We start from the raw sequence: 23,933 nt of genomic DNA, 5'->3' as shown, positions 1-23,933 counted from the left end.
TCTTTTTCAAGACTGTTTTGGATATTCTGGGTTATTTGCAATTCCATATAAATTGTAGGATCAGCTTATCAGTTTCTACAAAATGCCGTTTGGGATTTTGATAGGAATCATATTGAGTCTCTAGACGAATTTGGAGAGAATTGTCATGTTAAACATATTGAATCTTTCAATCCATGAACATGGGTATCTTTATTTATTTTGATCTTAATTTCTCTCAGCAATGTTTTGCCATTTTCAGTATACAAGTCTTACATTCTTTTTGTTCAATTTATTTTTAAATATGTCATTTTTTCTACCTTTATTTTTGAATTTGCAAACTCAACTTTTAAATTTCTAAGTTTCCTAGTTGCTTGTTTTACAGAAGCAATATCATTGAATAAGTTATGGGAATGTTAAATATACTTACTCAAAAGTCTTGTTCTGTTTACTCTATTATTTCTTTTCTCTGATGTTACCTAAAAAATGGCAAAAGAAAGATCTGAAGGGACCTGGGTAGAATCCTGAAACTATTCACTAAGCCAGTGTTAACACCTGGGGTATAGTGGTGCCATGCCTTCCCTAACATTTATTCTGAATTTTATATAAAAATGAAAGATTTTTTAGTTTAATTTATATAAAAATGAGATCATAATATATTGATCTGAACATGATGTTTTCATTGAACAACAAAACTATGATCTATCCCAATTACTAGAATTAAATAGCTATGTAATATTTCAACAGTGTATATTTACAACAATGTACTTAACCATTCAGCTGAATAGACAATTAGGTTGTTCTCAGGTTTAGAAGTATGTGTTGTTGTTGAGAATTTTTTGCTGGAAAAAACAATGCTTCAAAAAAAGTTTTGCATTTATGAGCATCTAATCAACAAATATTTATTGAACACCTTGTATATATCAGATACGCAAAAAAATCAGTGGACAAAACAGACAAAATCTCTGCCCTTATAGTATATATATATATATATATATTGGGGAGAAAAGAAACAATAAAGAATATGATAAACAATAAATAAACAAATAAGTAATTCATTTAGTATGTTAGAGAGTAGTAAGGGCATGGGAAAAAGAAATAGAGGCAGATTACGGGCTTGAGCATATGGGGGCAGGCTAGAGGGATTGTGATTGTGATTTTTTGATAGGTTGGTCAAAGCAGGCCTCATTGAGAAGGGATAGTGAAGCAAGGATCTAAAAGAGACAAGGGAGTTAGTTCACTACATAGATATATGTATCTATGCTAAGCAAAGAAAATAGCCAGTATCAAGTCCCTAAGGCTAGAGAATGTCTGGTGTAGTCAAGGAACAGCAGAGGTGAGTGTGGCCAGACAGACGTGAGCAAAAGGAGAGGACCAAAGGATGTATCATTTCAGACTCTTTGAACAATGTGAAGATCTGGCTTTTACTCTTGAAGAAATCAGGAGCATACAAAGTCCTCCAGTTCTTGTTTTTATAAGGTTCGTGTTGTCTTTTTATTTCTATAGGATAGATTCCAAAAGCGGATCTGCTGGGTCAGTCTGTATTATATCTTAAAATTAATAGATGTTGCCAAATTTTTCTGAAAAGGCTGTAGTAATTCATGCTCACACCAGGGATGAGTGAGTGTCTGCTGAATCTTCTCCCTTGTGATATAGTGTCACTAATGGACTTGTGTTTGCCCGTCTAATGGATGAGCAATGGTTTCTCATTGATGTTGTAGTTTTTATGTATTCATATGTTTATTAAACATTTTCATTTTCTCTTCTTTAAGTTGCCTATTCAGGTTTATTTTGGAGTGGTTATTTTTTATTAATAAACTATACTTTTTGCCTATTAATATCAGATATTAATTTTGTCATATATGTTGAAAATGCTTTTCTACACTCTTTTATATCTGTATTGCTTTTAAAAAACATTTAAATCTATTAAGAAAAATTTTCCTTCAACTATTCTCTTCTCAAATTTTTCTTGTCTGACTCAGATATTTGTTCTGCCATTTAAATATTTGCATTATTTGATTCAGCTTTTATTCCAACTTTTATTTTAAGTTCAGGGGTCCATGTGCAAGATGTGCAGATTTGTTACATAGGCAAAAGTGTGCCATCACCATGGATTTGCTGCACAGATTATTTCATTACACAGGTGTTAAGACCAGCATTCACAAGCTCTTCTTCCTGATCCTCTCTCTACTCCCAACCCCCACCCACCAACAGGCCCCAGTGTGTGTTATTCCTCCTCATGTGCACCTGTGTTCTCATTATTTAGCTCCCACTTACAACATGGAATCAACACTATTCGCAATAGCAAAGACATGGAATCAACCTAATTGCCCATCAATGATAGACTGGATAAAGAAAATACGGTACATATGTCCTATGAAATACTATGCAGCCATAAAAAAGGAATGAGATCATGTCCTTTGCAGGGTCATGGATGGAGCTGGGGCCATTATCTTTAACAAGCTAATGCAGGAAAATTTTATCCAGTTTTCATGGAGTTTCCGGTTGCAAGTGCACCATACTTACATAATAACTTCAGAAGAATGGATGTTTTAAAATTATTACCTTTTTTTCTAATTGGAGACATTTATAATCTCCATTTATTTAGGTCTTATTTAATTTTCTTCAATAAGATTTTTATAGTTTTCTTCATATAGGTCTCATATCTTTCAGATGTTCTTAAATATATACATGTGTATTTGCTATTGAGTCTGAGGATTTTTTTCAACTTATGTTGTTCCAAATAAAAACTATAAGTTTTATATATCTATTTTTTATTCATAGTCTCATATGGTTTGGTTGTATCCCTACTCAAAATCTCATCTTGAATTGTAATGCCCATAATCGCCAGGTGTCAAGGGAGAGACCAAGTGGAGGTAATTGAATCATGGGGCAGTTTACCCCATTCTGTTCTAGTGATGATGAGTGAGTTCTCAGAAGATCTGATGGTTTTATGAGGGGCTCTTCCCCCTTCACCTGGTACTTCTCCTTCCTGCTGGCTTGTGAAGGAGGTGCCTTGCTTCCCCTTCCCCTTCCACCATGATTGTAAGTTTCCTGAGGCCTATCCAGCCACACTGAACTGTGAGTCAGTTAAAACTCTTTCCTTTATAAATTACCCAGTCTCAAGCAGTTATTTATAGCAGTGTGAAAACAGACTAATATATAGTCCTCAGCAAATTATTTTTCCAGTTCTTATGAATTTTATCAGGTCTCTAGGTTTTCTACATATATAATTATAGAAATATAATATTGTATATGATTTTAGTATTTATACCAATTATCTTATTTTCATATCCTATTGCATTAGCTAAAGCTTCTAAAATATGTATATGTGAACACATATGTATATGTGTATACATACACACACACACACACACACACACACACACACACACACACACACATATATAAAAGACAGTAGTAATGGTAGACAGCCCCATATTATTTTCTATTTAAAAGATGTCACCATTAATGTTTGCTGTAACATTTGCTGATGTTAGAGACTTTATGTTGTGTTAGTTTTTATTCCATAAAGAGTATTAATTGTTTTAAAATAGTTGCTAGGACTTCTCAAATTCCCTTTTAAACCCATTTGTGAATGTGTTTAAGTATGTTTTCTCCTTTACTTTCTAAAGTTGAACTTTGTTTCATTCAATTTTATTGTGATTAGTTTTCTCTTTCTTCTTGGTTTTAAATAACCTCTAACTACAAGTTTTATTTTATCTTTGATGAAGCACAATTTGTTTTCCTTTGTTTTCTAAAATCTTAAGTAATTTATTTTCTTTACGAAGTCTGTTTCACTTCTAGTGATTATAACCTTTTGAGACTTCTTTTCTGGCCAAGATAATGCTCAATATTGATATATACTTCAAGAATATTGAGAAATATGTATTCTCTGTTTTTAAGTCATAAGATTATATAATAAATCATTCTTATTAATTTATTCAGAGCCTGTATACTTTGCCCATTTTTTTAATATGTAAAGAGTCAAAAACTAGAGGTGAATTGTTTTTGACAATAAAACATTTGTTCCATGACTTGTTTCTTAAATTTTGATTTGACATTAAATGGAAACAGTCTTGCTCTTTGTTTTATTTACAGTTGCATGCCATAATTTGCCTATTTTCAATTTCAATGTTTTTTTGTATCACTTTGTCTTAGCGTATCTTTAGTTGGATTCTCTTTGGTTCCAATCAATCTCAATATCATCAATATTGATATTGATGATACTTTTTCAATATTATTCATATTTCCTTGAAAGGCAATATTATCGAAACATTATTTTTTCTTTACATTCTGTTTGAATAATTTTTCTATTTTATCTTTATTTTATTTCAATAGTTTTTGGAAAACAGCTGGTTTTGGTTACATGGATAAGTTCATTAGTGGTGATTTCCGAGATTTTGGTACATCCATCACCCAAGTAGAGTATACTATACTCAGTGATACTCAATGTGTAGTTTCTTATCTCTCACACCCTTCTCACCCATCCCCCTGAGTCCCCCAGGTTGATTGTATCATTCTTATACCTTTGCATTCTCATAGCTTAGCTCTCACTAACAAGTGAGAACACATGATACTTGATTTTCCATTCCTGAGTTACTTCACTTAGAATAATGGTCTCCAACTCCATCCAGGATGCTGAGAATGCCATTATTTCATTCCTTTTTGTGGCTGAGTAGTACTCCATGGTATGTATAGACCACATTATCTTTGTCCACTTGTTGATTGATGGGCATTTAGGCTCATTCCATATTTTTTCAATTGCCAATTGTGCTGCTATAAACATGTGTGTACAAATGTCTTTTTCATATTATGACTTATTTCCTCTAAGTAGAGACCGAGTAGTGGGATTGCTGGATCAAATGATAGTTCTTTAAAGAATCTCCATACTGTTTTCCATAGCATTTGTACTAGTTTACATTCCCATCAACAGTGTAAAAACGTTTCCTTTTCATCACATCCACACCAACATCTATTATATTTTTATTTTTCGATTATGGCCTTTCTTGCAGGAGTAAGGTGGTATCGCACTGTGGTCTTGATTTGCACCTCCCTCATTAGTATTGTTGAACATTTTTTCATATGTTCCTTGGCCATTTCTATATCTTCTTTTGAGAATTATCTATTCATATCCTTTGCACACTTTTTGATGGGGTTATCTCAATTTTTTCTTGCTGATGTGTTTGAATTATTTATAGACTCTGGAGTTTTTGCTTAGCCTTACTTTGGCAATGCAGGCTCATTTTTGATTCCATATGAATTTTAGGATTTTTTTTTCTAGTTTAGTGAATAATGATGATGGTATTTTGATGGGAATTGCATTGAATCTGTAGATTGCTTTTGGGCAGTATGATCATTTTCACATTGTTTCTACCCAACCATGAGCATGGGATGTGTTTCTACTTGCTTGTAACATCTATGGTTTCTTTCAGCAGTGTTTTGTAGTTCTCCTCATAGAGATGTTCACCTCCTTGGTTAAGTATATTCCTACGGTTTTTGTTTTGTTTTGTTTGCTTTGTTTTTTGGTGGTTTTTTTTTTGTTTCTCTGTTTGTTTGTTTTTTGCAGCCGTTGTAAAAGGGATTTGATTTGATTCCCAGCTTGGTCATTGTTGGTGTATAGCAGTGCTACTAATGATTTTTTATCCTGAAACTTTACTGAATTCTGTATCTTAAGATACAATCATATCATCGGTGAACAGTGACAGTTTGCTTTCTTCTTTACCGATTTGGATACCCTTTATTTCTTTCTTTTGTGTGATTGCTCTGTCTAGGACTTCCTGTTTTATGTTTCACAACTCATTGTTTTCCTTGTTTTATCTCTCTAAAAATGCAACCTATCTCTGCTTTTTATTTTTATTTTCAGTGTTACATAAAGTTTTATAAGGTCTAATTTTACTCAATTAGTAGTTATTTTCAAATCTTTTAGAAAGGAAAAAAGGAAGGAAAGATGGAAGGAAGAAAGGAATTAAAGAAGCAGGAATATGTATAAAGATATAGCAAACATCACACTTAACCATGCTGCTAAGTGCTTCTTCCCTAAAATTGGAACTAAGACAAGGAAGTCCACTCTCACAACTTCTCTTCAACATTGTATTCAAACTCCTAACCAGTGAAATAACACCAAAAAAAGGAAAAATTTTTTTGGAAAGAAACAGTAAATCAGTCTATTTGTTGACGATATACTTATTTTCTTTAAAAGACAAAGGAAATCTATAATTTACTTGGACTAATATATGAATCTAGCAATGCCATAAATTCATGGTTAATATGTTTCAAACCAATTATATTTCCATATAACAGTAGAGAGAAATTTGAAAAGCATTATCATTTAAAGTAACACCAAAACAATAAAATAACTAGGAATAAATTTATTATTTTTAAAATTTAATTTAATTTTTATTTCAATAAATTTTTGGGGAGAAATAAATTTAATGAACGTTGTACATGACTTCTGTCCTGAAAACTATAAGCAGTGCTGGGTAAAATTAAAGACATCTAAATAAATGGAGGGATATACAATGTTAATGGATTGGAAGCTCAATATTATAGTCAGCTCCCCCAAATTTATCTGTAGCTTCAATTCAAATCCAAAAAATTCCGAAAGTCTTTTCTTGTAGAAATTGACAAATTCATTTGAAAAGATATCTGGAAAAGCAAAGAATCTAGAAAATTCAAGACAATCTTTTCTAATTGGCTTCAAGACTCATTAAACCATGATATTTAAGATAAAATATTATCAGCATAAGGATAGACAAATAGATCAATGGTACAGCATAAAAAGTACAGATATAAATCCATGCTTACATTGTGAATTTTTTTGAATATTTTCATGACCTTGGAGTAGGTAAATATTTCTTAGACAGTACACTGAAGTCATTAATCACAAAAACATAATATACTGGGCTTCATCAAAACTAAAGATTTCTTCCCATCAAAAGATTAAGAAAATGAAAGGGAAGCTACATACTGCATGAAAATATTCACAATACATAAATCAGAAAAAACACTTCTATTCATAATATATTTTAAATATGCCTACCCATTACTAAATAAAAGAAAACCAGATAATATAAATGGCCAAAGACTTGAACAGACACTTTACAAAAAAATAGCCAATTAACTTATGAAAATGTGCTTGATGTTATTTCATCATTAAAGAAATAAAAATTAAAGCTAAGATGAGCTATCACACACTGGAATGGCTAAAACTAGAAAGGCTATCTCTGATAGTCTTTGAAAAACAGTTTGGCAGGTTCTAAAATAGTTAAATATACTCTTACACAATGACCCAGCAATTCCACTCCTGTATATATGCCCAAGAGAAATGAAAACATATTGCCAGAAAAAGACTTGTACAAGAGCAACAGTTTTATTTATACTAGTCTCAAACTGGAATAAATTTCAATGACCATGAACAGAAAAATGAATAAGCAGATTGTGGTAGATTCACACAATGGAATACCACTCAACAATAAATGAACTACTGTGCAACACATCAACATGAATGATAAGCAAAAGAAGGCAGACACAAAAGCATATATATGTTTTATCCTGTTTATACAAAATCCAGTAGCAGGCAGTATTAACATATGATGGAAGAAATGACAGCAATGGTTGCCCCTGAGAGGCTGCCTGGCTGCATGTGGTCAGCATGTGGACTGACGGGCAAGGCATACACTGTTCTGTTCATTTCTCAAAGAACACATCAGTTTTTGGCTCTGTGTCTCCCTTCAAATCTCCATTGTTTCTTTTTTTTAATATATATATTTTATTGCATTTTAGGTTTGGGGGTACATGTGAAGAAAATGCAGGATTGTTGCATAGGTACATACATAGTAATGTGATATTCTGCCTTCCTCCCCATCACCTATATCTGACATTTCTCCCCAGATTATTTCTCCCCAACTTCACACCACTTGCTGACCATCCCCTAGTTTCCCCCCAAGAGACCTCAGTGTGTGATGCTCCCCTCCCTGTGTCCATGTATTCTCATTGTTCAACAACCACCTATGAGTGAGAACATGCAGTGTTTGATTTTCTGTTCTTGTGTCTGTTTGCTGAGAATGATGGTTTCCAGGTTCATCCACGTCCCTACAAAGGACACAGAATCATTTTTATGGCTGCATAGTATTCCATGGTGTATATGTGCCACATTTTCCCTGTCCAGTCTATCATTGATGGGCCTTTGGGTTGGTTCCAAGTCTTTGCTATAGTAAACAGTGCTGCAGTGAACATTCATGTTCCTGTATCCTTATAATAGATCGACTTATAAGCCTTTGGATATATACGCAGTAACGAGATTGCTGGGTCAAATGGAATTTCTGTTTCTAAGTCCTTGAGGAATCTCTACACTGTCTTACACAATGGTTGAACTAATTTACACTCCCACCAACAGTGTAAAAGTGTTCCTATTTCTCCACATCCTCTCCAGCATCTGTTGTCTCCAGATTTTTTAATGATCGCCATTCTAAGTAGCGTGAGATGGCATCTCAATGTAATTTTGATTGGCATTTCTCTAATGACCAGTGATGATGAGCATTTTTTCATATGTTTGTTGGCCTCATGTATGTCTTCTTTTGAAGTGTCTGTTCATATCCTTCGCCCACTTTTGAATGGGTTTGTTTGTTTTTTTCTTGCAAATCTGTTTTAGTTCTTTGTAGATTCTGGATATTAGCCCTTTGACAGATGGGTGGATTGCAAAAATTTTTTCCCATTCTGTTGGTTGCCGATTCACTCTAATCATTGTTTCTTTTGCTGTGCAGAAGCTCTGGAGTTTAATTAGATCCCATTTGTCTATTTTGGTTTTTGTTGCCAATGCTGTTGGTGTTTTAGTCATGAAGTCCTTGCCTACGCCTATGTCCTGAATGGTTTTGCCTAGGTTTTCTTCTAGGGTTTTTATGGTGTTAGGTCTTATGTTTAAGTCTTTAATCCATCTGGATTTAATTTTAGTGGAAGGTGTCAGGAAAGAGTCCAGTTTCTGCTTTCTGCACATGGCTAGCCAGTTTTCCCAACACCATTTATTAAACAGGGAATCCTTTCCCCATTGCTTGTTTTGGTCAGGTTTGTCAAAGATCAGATGGTTGTAAACATGTGGCATTGCCTCCAAGGCCTCTGTTCTGTTCCATTGGTCTATATCTCTGTTTTGGTACTAGTACCATCTGTTTTGATTACTGTAGCCTTGTAGTATAGTTTGAAGTCAGGTGGCATGATGCCTCCAGCTTTGTTCTTTTTGCTTAGAATTGACTTGGCTCTGCAGACTCTCTTTTGGTTCCATATGAAGTTTAAGGTGATTTTTTCCAGTTCTGTGAAGGTCATTGGTAGCTTGATGGGGATAGCGTTGAATCTATAAATCACTTTGGGCAGTATGGCCATTTTCACAATATTGATTCTTCCTAACCATGAGCATGGAATGTTTCTCTATCTGTTTGTGTCCTCTCTTATTTCCTTGAGCAGTGGTTTGTAGTTCTCCTTGAAGAGGTCCTTTACATCCTTTGTTAGTTGTATTCCTAGGTATTTTATTCTCTTTGTAGCAATTATGAATGGCAGTTTGTTCTTGATTTGGCTCTCTTTAAGTCTGTTACTGGTGTATAGGAATGCTTGTGATTTTTGCACATTGATTTTGTAATCTGAGACTTTGCTGAAGTTGCTTATCAGTTTCAGGAGATTTTGGACTGAAACAATGGGGTCTTCTAAATATATAATCACATCATCTGCAAATAGAGACAATTTGACTTCCTCCTTTCCTAATTGAATATCCCTTGTTTCTTTTTCTTGCCTAATTGCTCTGGCTAGAACTTCCAATACTATACTGAATAGGAGTGGTGAGAGAGGGCATCCATGTCTAGTGCCAGATTTCAAAGGGAATGCTTCCAGTTTTTGCCCATTTAGTATGATATTGATTGTGGGTTTGTCATAAATAGCTTTTATTATTTTGAGATATGTTTCATCAATACCTAGTTTACTGAGAGTTTTTAGCATAAAGGGCTGTTGAATTTTGTCAAAGGCCTTCTCTGCATCTGTTGAGATAATCATGTGATTTATGTCTTTTGTTCTATTTATGTGGTGAATTACATTTATAGAATTGTGTATGTCGAACCAGGCTTGCATCCTTGGGATGAAGCCTACTTGATCGTGATGAATAAGCTTTTTGATGTGCTGTTGCCATCAGTTTGCCAATATTTTATTGAAGATTTTTGCCTCTATGTTCATCACGGATATTGGCCTGAAGTTTTCTTTTCTTGCTGAGTCTCTGCCAGGTTTTGGTATCAGGATGATGTTGGTCTCATAGAACAATTTGGGGAAAACTCCTTCTTTTTGGATGGTTTGGAATAGTTTCAGAAGGAGTGGTACCAGCTCCTCTTTGTGTGTGGTAAAATTTGGCTGTGAACCTATCTGGACCTGGGTTTTTTTTGGTTGGTAGGCTATTAATTGCTGCCTCAACTTCAGCCCCTGTTATTGGTCTATTCAGGGTTTTGACTTCTTCCTGGTTTAGGCTTGGGAGGAGGCAAGTGTCCAGGAATTTATCCATTTCTTCCTGGTTTACTGATTTATGTGCATAGAGTTGTTTGTAGTAATCTCTGCTGGTGGTTTGTACTTCTGTCGAATCTGTGGTGATATCCCCTTTATCATTTTTTATTGCATCTATTTGATTATTCTTTCTTTTTTTATTAATCTGGCTAGTGGTCCATCTATTTTGTTGATCTTTTCAAAAAACCAGCTCCTGTATTTATTGATTTTTTGAAGGGTTTTTTGAGTCTCTATCTCCTTAAGTTCTGCTCTGATCTTAGTTATTTCTTGTCTTCTGCTAGCTTTGAGTTTTTTTTGATCTTGCTCCTCTAGCTCTTTCTATTTTGATGATAGGGTGTCGATTTTAGATCTTTCCTTGCTTCTCATGTGGGCATTTATTGCTATATATTTTCCTCTAGAGACTGCTTTAAATGTGTCCCAGAGATTCTGGTAGTTGTGTCTTTGCTCTAGTTGATTTCGAAGAACATCTTTATATCTGCCTTCATTTCATTGTTTATCCAGTCAACATTCAAGAGCCAGTTGTTTAGTTTCCATGAAGTTGTGCAGTTCTGAGTTAGTTTCTGAATTCTGAGTTATAACTTGATTGCACTGTGGTCTGAGAAACCGTTTCTTACAAATTCTGTAGGGCACCATGATTGCTTTCCTAACCTCTGGGAGCATCCATCCTTTACCTACTATTGCAACTAACACTTTTCTGACCACTTTTCACCTTCAAGAATTTATTTGAAATCTCTTATCCTCTCATTGTCTCCTGCCATTCTCTTTGTCATTGTGAATCTAATTCCTTTGTTTTCATTTTAGTGATCTTTAATTTTTCTTTCAGAAATTCAAAACAATAATGTACCATTATTGTTTTCTGCCTCATGTTAGATACTGGAAAGTGCTAATAATTCTCTTCTAGTTGGGAAGGAAAGGCTCATAAGTTTTCATAACACTAAGGAATACTGAGATGTTGATTAAAACATTATCAGAGCAATAAAGTGATCAACTAAGGACCAGAATTAGAGACTCAACTTTAAAACTACATTCACAGGAAAGAGCAGCAATTCCTGAAATTCAGATGCCTAAAGTGATTCACCATAGATAATAATAATTTGGACAGATTTATATTAACAGAAAGTAGAATCAGACATTCTAGGAGATATCATTGATATTCTCATGAAATTCTCAATAATGTATAATTATTAATAAACTGCATTGTATTATTTATGAATTAATTTTATGATATGGGATGATATTTCTTTCTTTACAACCACAGATTAGAAAGAGACATCTTATTTTTATCTTTCTCAGATTTGTTTTCTCTTAGTTGCTAATTAAGATGCATTTTCAAGGTTAGATTTTATTTTTATTTCATTGTTTTTCATTTCTCTGTGGATGACCTCTTTACCCCATCTAGATTCTGTAGGACTTTAATTTTTATTTCAAAAAATATTCCATATACGGTTAGGGGAAGGTGTCTTTACAATGGCTTTGTTCAGTTTAGACTGAACATTTTCAGTCCTCTGTATTAGTCTTTCACAACCTCCATTTCCTTTATTACATCTTTTTGTTGCTTCAATCCCATTTATTATGGCCTCTACTGAGAACCAACTATTTTATATGTGTTGGTTCTTTATAGCATGTCCTTTATATGTAAAGTCTTACAGTCTCCACAAACATGTTAGAATCTTGATGACCATTTTCACATAGTGTCCTTTTTTCCCTAGGGTGTTCACAGAAGACCAGGACGTAGATGAGGGGCTTCTCTATGACACTCTATTCAAGCACTTCAAAAGATATAAGGTGGAGATTTCAAATGCAATAAAAAAGACATTTCCATTCCTTGAGGGCCTCCATGATCGTGAACTCATCACAGATAAAATGTTTGAAGTAAGTAAAGTTTATTATGTCACAAACTGGTAGACCAGCCCCAAAGTAAGTTATGCCTTGATATCCTAGACCCAAACTTCAGGCTACAACTTGCTAACTGACAAGTCTTCTACGAGTGAGGAACTTTTTCAAGGATTTCTGTAAGTGCTCCTGTAAAGTAGAAAAGGAGAGGAGAAGCAGAGGTCACTGATGGTCCTGCTTCCAGCTGAGGGAATGGTGTTTCGTGGTGCCCTCTGAAGTTGGGGTGAATGGACCTGGAGAAACTGGAGCAGAAACAGGTGTTCTCCGTTAACGTACAATGTTTTGTAGAATTCATATGCTGTAACATAAACTAAAACTTAAAATAATTTTAACTAAGTGATTTACTTGAAATAGTAACTAACACAGCATTTTCTTTCAATTAACATCAATTTAAAATACCTAGATCAGAGAACATTAAAACCTGCAGGAAATTGGTGTCTAGAGAGGACAAATTTGTGAGTAGATGCTTGTTATACTTTCTCCAACGCATTTTTTTTTCTTTTTCTTTCCTTTTTTGTACATTTCTGTAGTCTTGGAATATGGGTAAATTCCACCCATAGGCCCTGTTGGAAATACAGAGCAACGAGTGTTCTCTGGCTATGAATATACTTTCTCTGTGACCAAGTTCACAGCAAGGGGAGAATGGTACCTGGTTTCCTTGAGCCCTTCAGGCCAGATAAGTCTTGAGGGAAGAGCAGGGGTTGTCCAGTCAACAAAACAGCCACTCATCTATTGCCTGCTATGCCTATCCCAAAAACATATGGATCGAGCTATTAAAAGACTTTGAGCCCACTTTTATCCTTCGAAGTTGCTCCTTTTTACATCCAGTATAAATGAGAGTAAGGCGATCAGGCTCATCAGTGGGTATTTTTATGGAGAAGGAATTTACCTCCTTCATTACTGACCATACAAATAGGTAAAAATTATAAAACTTTACTTGAAAATACCTCTGTAGAGGAATTAGAATACAGTAACCATAGAACTCCTTTCTAGAGCTCTTCTGTAACTTGGAAGTCTGTATTTATGTTTTCTCCACTCAATGTTTTTACAGGATTCTCAAGATTCTTGTAGAAACCTAGTCCCTGTACAAAGAGTGGTGTACAACGTCCTCAGTGAACTGGAGAAGACATTTAACCTTCCAGTTCTGGATGCACTATTCAGTGATGTCAACTTGCAGGAATACCCCGATTTAATTCACATTTATAAAAGCTTCGAAAATGGTAATTATGTTTATTATCTATCTTTTGATTTCCAATGCCAATTTTTTTCAGTAATCCATGTGTAACATATTGTGTGGGGCAGTGGGGATACAGTCGTTAACAAAATATACATGTCATGAGTCCTCTCAAAGCTCATGGCATATGGCTGTGGTAAAACAAATACCTGGAGGTCTGCTTAACTGGCCATTTAGACTCACAAGACAACCAGAGCTACATTGGCATCAGGTTTACTTAGAAGAGCATAAAGTAAGAAACAGAATCCCAACAGGGAAGCTTCGTCTCTTCAGTGAGATTCCTTGCAGTGATCTACATAGCAGTCTACCAAATTGACTACTACCTTCCCTGAGTGACAACGTACCTGTGGGTGCAGGATTCACCTTGGCTCAGCACCACATACCTTTGGGAGTATATGTCTCTTAAAACAATTCGATGGTCACAGCTTTCAGAGCCCCATAAGGGGCAAGCTGAGCTACAAGAGTTATCAATTGAAGGAAGACCACACTATGGCTTCCCCACAGGTATTTTTTGTTCCTATATAGTTCCAGTCAACCAATCATGGGTCATTTCTAACCTCAGCATTTGCTTAGTAACATTGCAAGAAGCCTATCTTTATTAGGTTTCCAGAATATGAGCAAGAAAGTTAACCATGGGGCAAGTTTGCATTCAGTGAAGGAGAAGTGGTCTTGCTAATCCTTTATCCACAAAGAGTGAAACAAAGATTAATTAAATAATAACAAAACTGATTACTCTGCTAGAGACTATTTTTGGTGCTATACCAAACTAAAGGTTTCATTCTTGACCTTTTTCCTGAGAATGCATAATTTATACTATTATAATGGTAGACAGTAAAGATGTGCTCCGGTTGTTGTTTTTTTTTAATTTGCCTAGAAAACTTTTTATTTCCACACACAGTTCTCCAAATAGGAGATGGAGACATCACAAGAAAAATGGGCACATGCCCTGAAGAGGGTGGATGCTATGGGAACTGGAATAAAAGCATGAAAGTGTGTCTACAAAACAGAGCAAATTAGATTTGGCTAAATCTGAGACTGAGAAGCAGTATAGAAGCTGACTTAGATCAACTGGATGAAGATATTGAATGGTCTGAAATCTAAAGCTAAGGAATTTGAAGTGTACTTACTAGGCAATCAAGAAATACTACAGGTTTATAAACAAGGAAAGAAGTATAAGCAGGTGTATATGACCTATTGATTTGTGTCAATACTAACCTTATCTAAATTAAGAATAAAACAATTCATTCAACTCAGAAGAAATAAAGGAAATCTAATACCTAGGCACAAATTTTGAGTCAGTGTTACGTTTATAGCCAGGATGGTCCAGGCTGTGGCGATGAGGGAATGTTGCTACCTTTACTGCCCACATTCTGAGGGGCTCTGTTCCTCTCCATGGACTGCAGGGATCCGCCTTCCTAGCCCCAGCGCCCACAACTCACGTGTTAGTTTCTGGCACTGCTTATGCTTGGGTGACCCGCACTGAGGCTCACTGTCGCCCACCTGGGGCAGCACTACCCAGTGCCCCACCCAGTGCAGCAGCCCACCCACCCTCAGGGAGCTGCTGCTGACTCTTAGACCATGAAGTCCACACAAACTGCCCCTGTGTCCATATGTTTATTGGGAACTGTTCATCCTCCCTGACCCGATTAAGCCAAAATTCTCCTGTTTTCTAGCCCCATCTTTAAAGCTGTTGGGGTTTTCTCATTTATTTTTTATTTATGCTTTTCAAGACGTAGCTTCAATCTGTTGCCAAGGCTGGAGTGCAGTGGCATAACCTCAGCTCACTACAGCCCCAACCTCCTGGGCTCAAGTGATGCTCCCATCTCAGCCTCTTGAGTAGCTGGCACCACAGTTGTGCACCACCACATCCAGCTAATTTTTTATTTTCAGAGATGAAGTTTAGCTGTGTATCCTAGGCTGGTCTCAAAATCCAGGGCTCAAGGAATGCTCCCATCTCAGCCTCCCAAAGTGCTGTGATTACAGGTGTGAGCCACTGCACCTGGCTGATTTTCTCTTTTATAGTGGAATCTCTCTAGGACTTGAGACCTTCTCCCCAGGGAATCCCTCAGTGTCTTCCTTATACTTGAAATATGCCTACCCTGCCATCTGACAATTTTGGGGGTAATACAACTCACAATGTTTTCATTACTCCTTAGCCTTAAATCTTGAGTGTCTCTTTGCTGTGTAGGACAATAATGACTTCATTGTTAGTGTCTTCTCTTTTCTGTCCCAGGTGGATGATGGGAGAAGTTTAAGTCACGTGGAACCCTCTGAGCGCTGAGTCACCCAAAGACTGGAAATTCATAAAAGCATGATTTCCAGCCGTTGTTCCTGTACCCTGTAAATATCTAATTGCTTCTTCTCTGTTCCGCTCTTCAGTGATCCAAGACAAATTGCGTTTACATGAAAGTGAGGGAGAAGAGAGGGAGGAGAGGCCTGGCATCCAACTTAGTCTTGAACAAGGTAAAATGACAGAGGAAAAACTGTTTCTAAGAGAGGTTAGGGATCCAAGGCTCTGAGTGGAGACTGTGAATCAGGGAAGACACGTGGAAGGACTATGGAGAAGTCAAGGAGGGAGTTACATGAGCTCCTAACCAGATATAGGGACCTGGAGAGGTGGCCATGGCAAGACATCCTTGATTCAATAACCATGAAGGGATAAGAGCCAAGTGTGTCAGTAGGCCAGACTTACAGATGCCAACTACCTAGAAGTAATTGTGATTTAGAAAAGTTCCTGTAGGGGATCAGCATGAAGTTGTGAAGGGTTAAGACCCACATCCCATGGCCCATGGTCAACATCAAAGAGGAGACTCTCGGGGAAACAAATGCTCCTGTTTTATCTGTACCGTTCTGTTCACAGCACTTCTGACACCAAATATGTCAGTGCTCTCCCCACGCCAATCAGTTCTCCAATTATCTGCAGGTGCCACCTGATGTCTTATAATTTAATTGAGTTCTGGCACTAATTACCCAGACTTGGCACAGACTCCACAGGTTAAGGGCTCATTCCCATAAGGATGCCCCCTACTTCAGATGCCAGTTGCAAGTCTCAGGTTGTGATCTGTGCTTCTGACCAGCTGCCTACAGCAGGCATCCCCAAACTATGGCCCGCGGACCGCATGCGGCCCCCTGAGGTCATTTATCCTGCCCCCCACCACACTTCAGGAAGGGGCACCTCTTTCATTGGTGGTCAGTGAGAGGAGCACAGTATGTGTCGGCCCTCCAACGGTCTGAGGGACAGTGAACTGGCCCCCTGTGTAAAAAGTTTGGGGACACCTGGCCTACAAAGTGGAGGTTCCTAGAAGCCCTTTGTTGGCTTTGATGCTTTCCTAGTAGATCTCATGGAAATGTTGACTTATATTTGACAATTTATTATAAAGGACACAACTCAAGAACAGCCAAGTGGAAGAGATGCATAGGGCAAAGCATGGGGAAGGGCACAGAGCTTCTGCCCTCTCTGGGACACCATCCTCCCAGCACTTCCATGTGTTTGCCAACCCAGAGGATGTCTGAACCCAGTCATTTATGGTTTTTTATGGACATTCCATTACACAGTCTGGATTGATCAAATTATTGACAATTGATGATTAAGTTAACCTCCATCCCTCTTTTTCCCTCCCTAGAGGTCAAGAGGTGGGGCTGAAAGTTCCAACCCTCTAATCTCGTTCAGTTCCCCTGGCAACCACCCCCATCCTTAAGGGCTTTCCAAAAGTTACTGCATTAACATAAACTCGGAGTTGGTTGAAAGGGGGTTGTTATGATTAACAGAAAATGCTCTTTTCACCATTATCACTTCAAATGCTTCAATGGTTTTAGGAGCTCTGGTCAGGAGCAGGGAATGAAGACTGAAAAGTGTATTTCTTATCATATCACAGGAGATACTTGATAATGGCAAAAGAGGGGACCAATTTAAATGTGAGGATGTTGTTCAAGAGCAGGAATAGTCAAAGAGAAAGACAGCATGTAGACAGACTCAGAGAAGAAGTGGTGCAGATGTGGAGAGGATGTAGGTACTTAAAGGATGAAAAAAGGGAAATGAAACAGCGAAAATGGGTAAAAGACAACAAAAATAACCATGTCATTAACAGCTCACTTTGAAGATCTACTTTGTGGTAGCTGGTTTAATGCTCATGACAGCCATTGGAGATTAGTATTCCTTACATTCCCATTTTGCAGCTAAGATAAGGTAACTGAAATCCAGAGATACCACAAGTGGAGTTTACCTAGGGTCAGATGAACAAGAAAAAACTCAGGTGTACTACCCCAGAGCCTGCATTCCTACCTCTGTGCTATCCAGGGAGTCTAAAAAAATAGAAACAGAAAAATGAAACAAAAATGGGAAAATATTTGCAGACAAAAACATTCAGAAAAAAGAATACCAAAAGCTGGAGGAAGTAGAGGCTGCTCGGACACTGAGTCCTCATGGAAAAGCCAATGAGAAAGCGTGAACAGATGTGGAGAGGGAGGGTGTGTTGTAAAAGGGGGTGGGCACAAGGCAACCAGGACTTCGAAGAAACTGAGCTAAGGGTCCTGGGCAGGGTAGCTCTGGGGACAAAGGCAGGTTCACTTTGCCACTGCCGGTTACCAGAATGTCTCACAGAGGACATTCAATGGGGTCTTCTGGTCAAGGCCCCTGTCAGCCAGGGCTGCAGCTGACCTGGTACCCTACTGTTGAGGCTGGAGTCTGACTTCAATAATTAGGTGGCATCTGCCAGCTCCACATGGGCTCTGCCTTGAGACTAAGAAGGGGTCTTTAACTTCTACATTACAGAGACCAAAAAGAGGTTAGGGGAGAAATAGCAAGATCCATACCCCAATTTCTGAAATAAACTAATTTCTTCCCTCCAGGAACTGGTGAAAACTCTTTTCGAAGCCTGACCTGGACACGTTCGGGTTCCCCGTCTCATGATGGTTTGTTCCTGTTTACTACTTTTTGAGCCTTTGCTATTCTTGCCCCATTCTGGAATGTGCTGTGGGACTGCCCCTTTGTGTTAATGATTGACCAGATTTTCAGTTTTTGCATCTACAGTTTTTCCATTTCTGGGATTTAAATAACAATCCTTATCCTCTAGGTTCCCTAGGAGGGTTTCTTCCTCCCACACCTCTTAAGCACATTTGCTGCTGGTTCCTGCTGCCCTGAGCCTGATTGTTTTACCCATGCGCCTGCTTCACCATTTTCTGCCTGCATCTGCTTGAATCTGACTGTTGCCTTGGTGCCTTGATCTTACATCCAGCAGTGGTCCATGCTATGGTGGTTGGAGGGGAGTGATGGGCAGCAGGTAGCAAATAAAATACCTGTGAATCAAAACGTGGTTTAGGTACAACCCCACCTGAAAACGGACTCTCAGAGCATCCCTGTGAAACAGAACAGATACATGCAAAGAGAAAAGATACAACCAGTGACAAAAATGATGCAGTAGGAAGCCAACAAACAAATAAACAATATGCCCAAAAGGCTGAGCCGGCAGGTAAGACTGACTGGGTTTGCATGCATTGGGAGGAGCCAAGGGGCCCTGGCTGGCAGCAGAGGAAGAGTGCAATGCAAAATGCAAAGAGACACCTGTTTAACAAGCAGGGGAAAATAACACAGGCACAGAGAGGGCCCGGTATACTGATGAGCCTGATACACTGACATACTGATGACAAAGACCTGGAGGAAGAAAGCTACAAGAGAAAAACTAAAGAGAAAGGGGAGGAGTTGCATAGTCTCACTAAAGAAGAGAGACACAAACAGAAGGCAAAAGAAAAGAGAGATTGGCCAGGAATCAGTGAAGTGCAAACACCTTCACGCAGCAATATATGCAGACGGGGGCATAGGTAGAAACATAAGAAGAAAGGAGAAGCAGGGTGAGGTCTAACAAAATGGAAATAGGACAGAGCAAGGCTCCACTGGATCTCAACTGTGATCTCATTTATCTCCAGAGTCCTGCGAACAAGCCACTGTCCAAGTAAATAATGGAGATGCTGGAAGGGAGACGCCCAGCCGATTGCCCTGTGATGAAGAAAGTAACTATTGCTTACCTTGCCTATTTCTTTTCCTTTCTTACTCAGATGCTATACATTTGTTTGTTTGGTTGGTTGGTTGATTGTTGTTTTTCCATTGTAACCACTTTTTTAAATTACCAAATTAAAAACTGGATGTATTTATTATGTACATGTTGTTTTGAAATATGTTACATGTATGTGAAAAGGCTAAATACAGCTAATTAGCGTAACTGTTACTTCACATATTTATCATTTTTGTGGTGATAACACAGAATCTATTCTCAGTAATTTTTAAGAATACATTATTAACTATATTAATCATGTCATATAATAGCTCTCTTAATGTATTTCTCCTATTAAACCGAAATTCTGTATCCTTTGACCAACATTCCCCAATCCTTTTCCCCACAGCCTCAGCCTCTGTTACCACAATATACTCTCAACTTCAGCAAACTCAACATTTTTACACCCTACATATAAGTGAGATGTAATATTTGTCTTTCCATGCCTGTCTTATTTTACATAACGTAATATCCTCCAGGTTCATGGTTGTGGTTGCAAAGGACAGGATTTCTGTCTTTTCAAAGGCTAGATAATAGTTCAATGTGTAGATGTATTTCACTGTGTATACATTTTTCTTACCCATTCATCCACTGATAGACACTTAGGTTGTTTCTGTATCTTGACTATTGTGAATACCGCTGGCAGATATCTCTTCCATATACCAAATGGTCCCTGATTTATGATGGTTAGACTTATGATTTTCAATGAGTTTATTGAAGTACTAAATGCATTTTTGGCTTATGATATGTTCAATTTATGGTAGGTTTATGGAGATGTAGTCCTAGCATAACTCTGGGAGCATCTGTACTGATTTCATATTCTTCGAATATATGTTCAGTAGTGAAATTTGTGGATCATATGGGTAGTTCTATGTTTAGTTTTTTTTGAGGATATTGCATACTGTTTTTCTTAGTGATTAAAGCAATTTATATTTCCACCAACAGTGTACAAAGGTTCCTTTTTCTGCACATCCTCACCAACATTTGCTATCTTTTGTCTTTTTGATAATAGCCATTCTAACCAGTATGTGGTGATATTAATTCTGGTTTTAATTTGCATTTTCTTAATGATTTCTGAGGCAGAGTGTTTTTTCACATACCTCTTAGCCATTTGCACGTGTTCCCTTAAGAAATGTTTCTTAAGGTCCTTTGCCCATTAAAAAAAATTTTTTTAACTACTGAGTTGTTAGAGCTCCTTATGTATTTTAGGTAATAACCCTTAAAAGATATATGGTTTGCAAATATTTCCTCCCTTTCTGTAGGTTGCCTCTTCACTCTGTTGATTGTTTCCTTGCCTATGCAGAAGCTTTTTAGTTTGATGTAATCCCAATTCTTTTTGCTTTTGTGATTGTGCGTCTAGTATTATACCCAAAAAATATTTGCTCAGACCAATTTCATGAAACTTTTCCTCTGTATTTTCTTCTAGTAGTTTTACAACTGTGAGTATTCAATTTCAGCAGTTAGTCCATTTTGAGTAATTTTTTAATATGGTGTGAGATGGGGTCAAATTTCATTCTTCTGCATGTGGATATCCAGTTGTCCCCACACCATTTATTAAAAAGATAGATGTCGTTTCCCCATTGCATATTCTTGGCACCTTTGTTGAAAATCAATTGACCATAAATGCATGGATCCAAGCTCTCTGTTTTGTTCCATTTTTCTACATGTCTATTTTAGGCAAGTACCATGCTGTTTTTGATGAATATAGCTTTGTTGTACATATTGAATCAGGTAGTGTGATGCTTTCAGCTTTTTTCTTTTTTCTTAAAATTGCTTTGGCTAGTTGGAGTCTTTTGTGCTTCCATACAAACTTTTAAATTGTTTTTCTATTTCTCAAAAAATGCCATAGAATTTTTTATTTTATTTATTTATTTATTTATTTATTTTTTAAGAACAGAGTTTTGCTCTTGTTGCCCAGGCTGGAGTGTAATGGCATAATCTCAGCTCACTATAACCTCCATCTCATGGGTTGAAACAATTATCCTGCCTCAGCCTCCCAAGTAGCTGGGATTACAGGCATGAGCCACCATGTCCAGCTAATTTTTTTGTATTTAATAGAGACAGGGTTTCACCATATTGGTCAGGTTGGTCTTGAACTTCTGACCTCAGGTGATCCACCCACCTTGGCCTCCCAAAATGTTGGGATTACAGGCATGAGCCACCACACCTGGCTGCCATTGGAATTTTTATAGGAATTGCACTGAATCTTTAGGGAACTTTGAGTAGACTGGACATTTTAACAATATTAATTTGTCCAATCTACGAACATGGGGTATCTTTCCATTTATTTGTTCTTCAGTTTCTCTCATCAATATCTTAGAGTTTTCAGTGTACATGTATTTCACCTCCTTAGTTAAATTTATTCTTAAGTGTTTTATTGTAGTTACTGTAAATTGATTGTAAATTGGATTTTTTTGTCTTTTTCAGAGAATTCATTGTTAGTGTATGAAATGCAACTAAGTTTTGTATGTTGCATTTGTATCCTGCCACTACTGAATTTGTTTATTAGTTCTAGCAGGTTTTTTTGGTGGAGTATTTAGGATTTTCTGTATATAAGATCAGGTCATCAGCAAATAAGGACAATTTAACTTCTTCCTTTCCAATTTGAGTGCCTTTTATTTATTTTGCCTGCCTTTTATTTATTTTGCCTGGCTAGGACTTGCAGTGACATGTTGAATAGAAGTGATAATGGGCAATCTGTATTAGTCTATTCTTACACTGCTAATAAAGACCCAAGACTGGATAATTTATAAAAAAGAGGTTTAATTGACTCACAGTTCAGCATGGCTTTAGAGGCCTCAGGAAACTTACAATCATGACAGAAAAGGGGAAGCAAACAAGTCCTTCTTTACATGGCAGCAGCAAGGAGAAGTGCAGTGCAAAGGGGCAAAGTTCCTTAAAAATCATCAAATCTTGTGAGAACTCACTCACTGTTGCAAGAACAGCATGGAGATAACTGACCCCATGACTCAATTACCTCCCACTAAGTCCCTCCCATGACATGTGGAGGTTATGGGAACTACAATTCAAGATAAGATTTGGATGGGGACACATCCAACCATATCATCATCCTACTCTTGTTTCTAACCTTAGAAGGAAATCTTTCAGCTTTTTGACATTAAGTTTGGTATTAGCTGTGGGCTTGTCATGTACGGCCACAATTGTACTGAGATACATTTGTTCTATATCAATTTTGCTGAGCATTTTTACCATTAAAAAATGCTGAATTTTGTCAAATGCTTTTTCTACATATATTGAGATGATCATATGGTTTTTGTCCTTCATTCTGTTAATGTTTATGACCTTTTTAGATGTGTGTATGTTGATCCATCCTTGCATTTCAATGATAAATCTTATTTGATCATGGTGTTTAATGTGCTGTTGAATTTGATTTAATAGTATTTTGTTGAGGATTTTTCATATATATTTATCAAGGATAGTGACCTATAATTTTCTTTTCTTGTAGCGTTCATGTGTAGCTTTGGTATCAGGGTAATGCTGACATCATAAAATGAGTTTGGAAGTAGTCCCTCTTACTTAATTTTTAAGAAAAGTTTGAAAAGGATTGCTATTCATTCTTTAAATGTTTGGTAAAATTCAACAGTGAAACCATCTGGGCTTTTGTTTGGTGGGTGGGATTTGATTACAGTTTAAATCTTACTCATTATTGGTCTGTTCATATTTTTCTATTTCTTTATTAGTCAGTCTTGGCAGGTTGTGTGTTTTTAAGAATGTATCCATTTCTTATAGATTATCCAATTTGTTGCCATTAAATTGTTTATAGTAGTGTCTTACAAATCTTTGTATATATGTGGTATGAGAGAGGTAGTATCTCCTCTTTCATTTCTGATTTTATTCAGTTGAGTGTTTTCTCTTTTTTCTTAGCCTAGCTAACGCTTCATCAATTTTGTTTATTTTTCAAAAAGCCAACACTTTGTTTTGTTGATCTTATATTTTTTCTAGTTTTAAATTCATTTATTTCTAATCTGATATGTATTGTTCCCTTCTTTCTACTAATTTTTGCCTTAGTTTTTCTTCTTTGTCTAGTTTCTTGAGGTGTAACTTTAGGTTGTTTGATATCTTTCTTTCTTGATGTATTCTTGTGTTTATTGAAATACACTTCCCCCCTTAGAACTGCTTTTGCTGTATCCCACAAGTTTTGATATGTTACATTTCTATCTTTATTTGTCTCAAGGGTTAACAATTTTTCATATTAAGTTAATTAATAAATAAATTCATAGGAAAAATTTTTA

The 23,933-nt window shown here is 36.7% G+C and overlaps 1 protein-coding gene across 18 annotated transcripts in view; it reads left to right on the top strand.

Annotated features, from left to right (window-relative positions):
- The window catches only part of SP100 (SP100 nuclear antigen), a 116,408-nt gene that overhangs the window by 18,821 nt on the left and 73,654 nt on the right, over window positions 1–23,933 (top strand). For all 18 annotated transcript variants that reach the window (XM_074398873.1, XM_074398876.1, XM_074398871.1 and 15 more), the window contains 6 exons: window positions 12,216–12,378; window positions 13,451–13,619; window positions 16,013–16,096; window positions 18,482–18,544; window positions 18,952–19,101; window positions 19,556–19,639. In XM_074398873.1, coding sequence (XP_074254974.1) covers window positions 12,216–12,378; window positions 13,451–13,619; window positions 16,013–16,096; window positions 18,482–18,544; window positions 18,952–19,101; window positions 19,556–19,639 — 713 coding nt within the window. The remainder of the gene's footprint in view (window positions 1–12,215; window positions 12,379–13,450; window positions 13,620–16,012; window positions 16,097–18,481; window positions 18,545–18,951; window positions 19,102–19,555; window positions 19,640–23,933) is intronic.

The sequence above is a fragment of the Saimiri boliviensis genome, chromosome 5 (genome assembly GCF_048565385.1).
Source record: "Saimiri boliviensis isolate mSaiBol1 chromosome 5, mSaiBol1.pri, whole genome shotgun sequence".
Classification (NCBI taxonomy): Eukaryota; Metazoa; Chordata; class Mammalia; order Primates; family Cebidae; genus Saimiri; species Saimiri boliviensis.
This window is presented reverse-complemented; position numbering and strand designations above follow the sequence as displayed.